At 38.4% G+C, this 2,232-nt stretch overlaps 1 protein-coding gene across 1 annotated transcript; it reads left to right on the plus strand.

The window, feature by feature from the left end:
* Window positions 1-374: 374 nt before the first annotated feature.
* LOC114189180 (putative F-box protein At4g22030) lies at window positions 375-1,818 on the plus strand. The gene has a single exon (XM_028077886.2). It carries the CDS (start codon window positions 442-444, stop codon window positions 1,690-1,692), a length of 1,251 nt encoding a protein of 416 aa, XP_027933687.2. The 5' UTR covers window positions 375-441; the 3' UTR covers window positions 1,693-1,818.
* Window positions 1,819-2,232: the final 414 nt, after the last annotated feature.

Consider the following 2,232-nt stretch of genomic DNA (forward strand, 5'->3'; position numbering starts at 1 on the left):
CAAGGCTAATGAAACTTCAACGTTAAAAAACTATATATCCGACGAGGCTAGAGTAATATCCAATATATCGAAAATGTAGAAATAACTAACTGAAATAAAATGGATTAGGAGAAAGAAGAAAACGCAGTAGTCATAGGTTTTACTGTATGCAAATTATTTCGTCTGAGTGACGCAGTGCAGCCTTGTGGTTTTACTACGTCGCATGTTGTGACCCAAAACAAGCAACGAACAAGGCTGGGAATTTTGAACAGAGACCATGTCAATAAAAACTGGTCAATCATGGGTTTCCTTATTTGATTTTGACTCTTTCCCCTCCCCTTGCTTTCATTATAAATACTAACATAACGCATCTAAATACAAACTCCACACAACTATTTCTTCATCAACCACCCCACTCTCATAAACACACACTACGAAAAAGAAAACCACAACTAACCCTTCATGGCTTCCATACAAACCTCGTCTCTACTTTCTTGTTCTTCCTTGTCTTCGAGGAAAACAATAAATGCTGCAATCCACGTCCCAAAACTCCCAAGATTTGATGTTTCACTGCCAAAGATACGTACTATAAAGAAGGCTGAGGAATTGAAACCAAGATTGCCAGAAAAGAATACGCAGCTGCACGATTATATTGATGAACAACAGCATTCTGCAAACTCTGATGCCCTTGTCCAACTCTATGCAATCCTCGAAGCTGTGGCCGACAGGGTTGAAATGCACAATAACATTGGCGAGCAACGTGATAACTGGAACACGCTGCTTTTGAACTCCATCAACATGATTACACTCACTGCAACAACCATGGCGGGTGTTGCAGCCACGTGTGGAGCGGGTGCACCACTTTTGGCTTTGAAGCTTTCTTCTGCGCTGTTGTTTTCAGCCGCCACCGGGATGTTACTCATCATGAACAAGATCCAGCCGTCTCAACTCACGGAGGAACAACGGAATGCTTGTAGATTGTTCAGGAACCTTCAGAGCGAAATCGAAACCACAATTGCACTTGGGAACCCTAACGAGGATGATGTGAAGGGTGCAATGATGAGGGTTTTGGCGCTTGACAAAGCTTTTCCACTTCCCTTGTTGGGAGGAGCCATGCTTGAGAAATTCCCTGAGAAGTTTGAGCCTGCCGTGTGGTGGCCTTCCAAAGTTGGCGAGGGAAAAGGAAAGTCACAGAGAATGGGAAAAAGGAATGGATGGAGTGAGGAACTAGAAATGGAAATGAGAGAGGTTATTGAGGTGGTGAAGAGAAAAGACAGTGAGGACTATGAAAGGCTTGGGAACATAGCGTTGAAGATTAACAAGAGCTTGGCCATTGCAGGTCCTTTACTCACAGGAATTGCAGCAGCAGGATCTGCATTTGTAGGCAATGATTCATGGTTGTCATTAGTGCCTCTGATGGCTGGGTCATTGGGTGCAGTAGTTAACAGTTTTGAGCATGGAGGGCAAGTAGGCATGGTTTTTGAAATGTACAGAGCCTCTGGTGGGTTCTTCAAGATGCTGGAAACCTGTGTTGAATCAACTTTGGAAGAGGAAGATTTGGAGAGAAGAGAAAATGGGGAGCTGTTTGAAATGAAGATGGCTTTGAAGTTGGGAAGAAGTGTGTCACAACTGAGGGAACTTGCTTCTAAATCAGCTTCTTATCGCATGGAAGGAGTGTTTGAAATAGACGAATTTGCTAGCAAACTCTTCTGAGAGAAAACATTTGTTCAATACATGTTCTTTCATTCTTTCTGTGCAGTCACAAAGGAGCTTAATTATTTACACTGCTTTATGAGAACCAGCAGTGTTTTTGGTCATTTGTTCTGAAACATTTGAAACATATATATATACAATTTTTTATGATATTTTTTTTTATAATGTGGAGCATGATATATTGATATTTTAATCAACTTTTACACTCTCTTCACTTCACCTTTTTATTTTTACTTTTCATCTCTCTTTTTTTATTCTTTGCAAATATAAAAATTTACTTTTTAATGATCATATATTTTCTAAGAAAATAATTGTGAAGTGGTTGGTGTGAGATCGTAACGAGATTAATTTTCTTAGTATAATTGTGACTGTTATTATAATATAAACACTTTTAAGTCATTTAATAAAAAAACAAAAACTTAGAATAATTTGTAAACTAACTAGTATAAAATATAATAAGTATATCATATATAGCATTGATATAAAAGATAATATATCACATTTGAATGTGGAATTAAAAGGTTGGAAAATATAAGTTAT

This window comes from Vigna unguiculata, chromosome 6, assembly GCF_037176805.1.
Source record: "Vigna unguiculata cultivar grain cowpea cultivar isolate G323 ecotype 2 chromosome 6, ASM3717680v1, whole genome shotgun sequence".
Classification (NCBI taxonomy): Eukaryota; Viridiplantae; Streptophyta; class Magnoliopsida; order Fabales; family Fabaceae; genus Vigna; species Vigna unguiculata.

Excerpts from the sequence above, each read along its gene's own strand:
- LOC114189180 (XM_028077886.2), top strand. The coding sequence starts at position 442 with ATGGCTTCCATACAAACCTCGTCTCTACTTTCTTGTTCTTCCTTGTCT.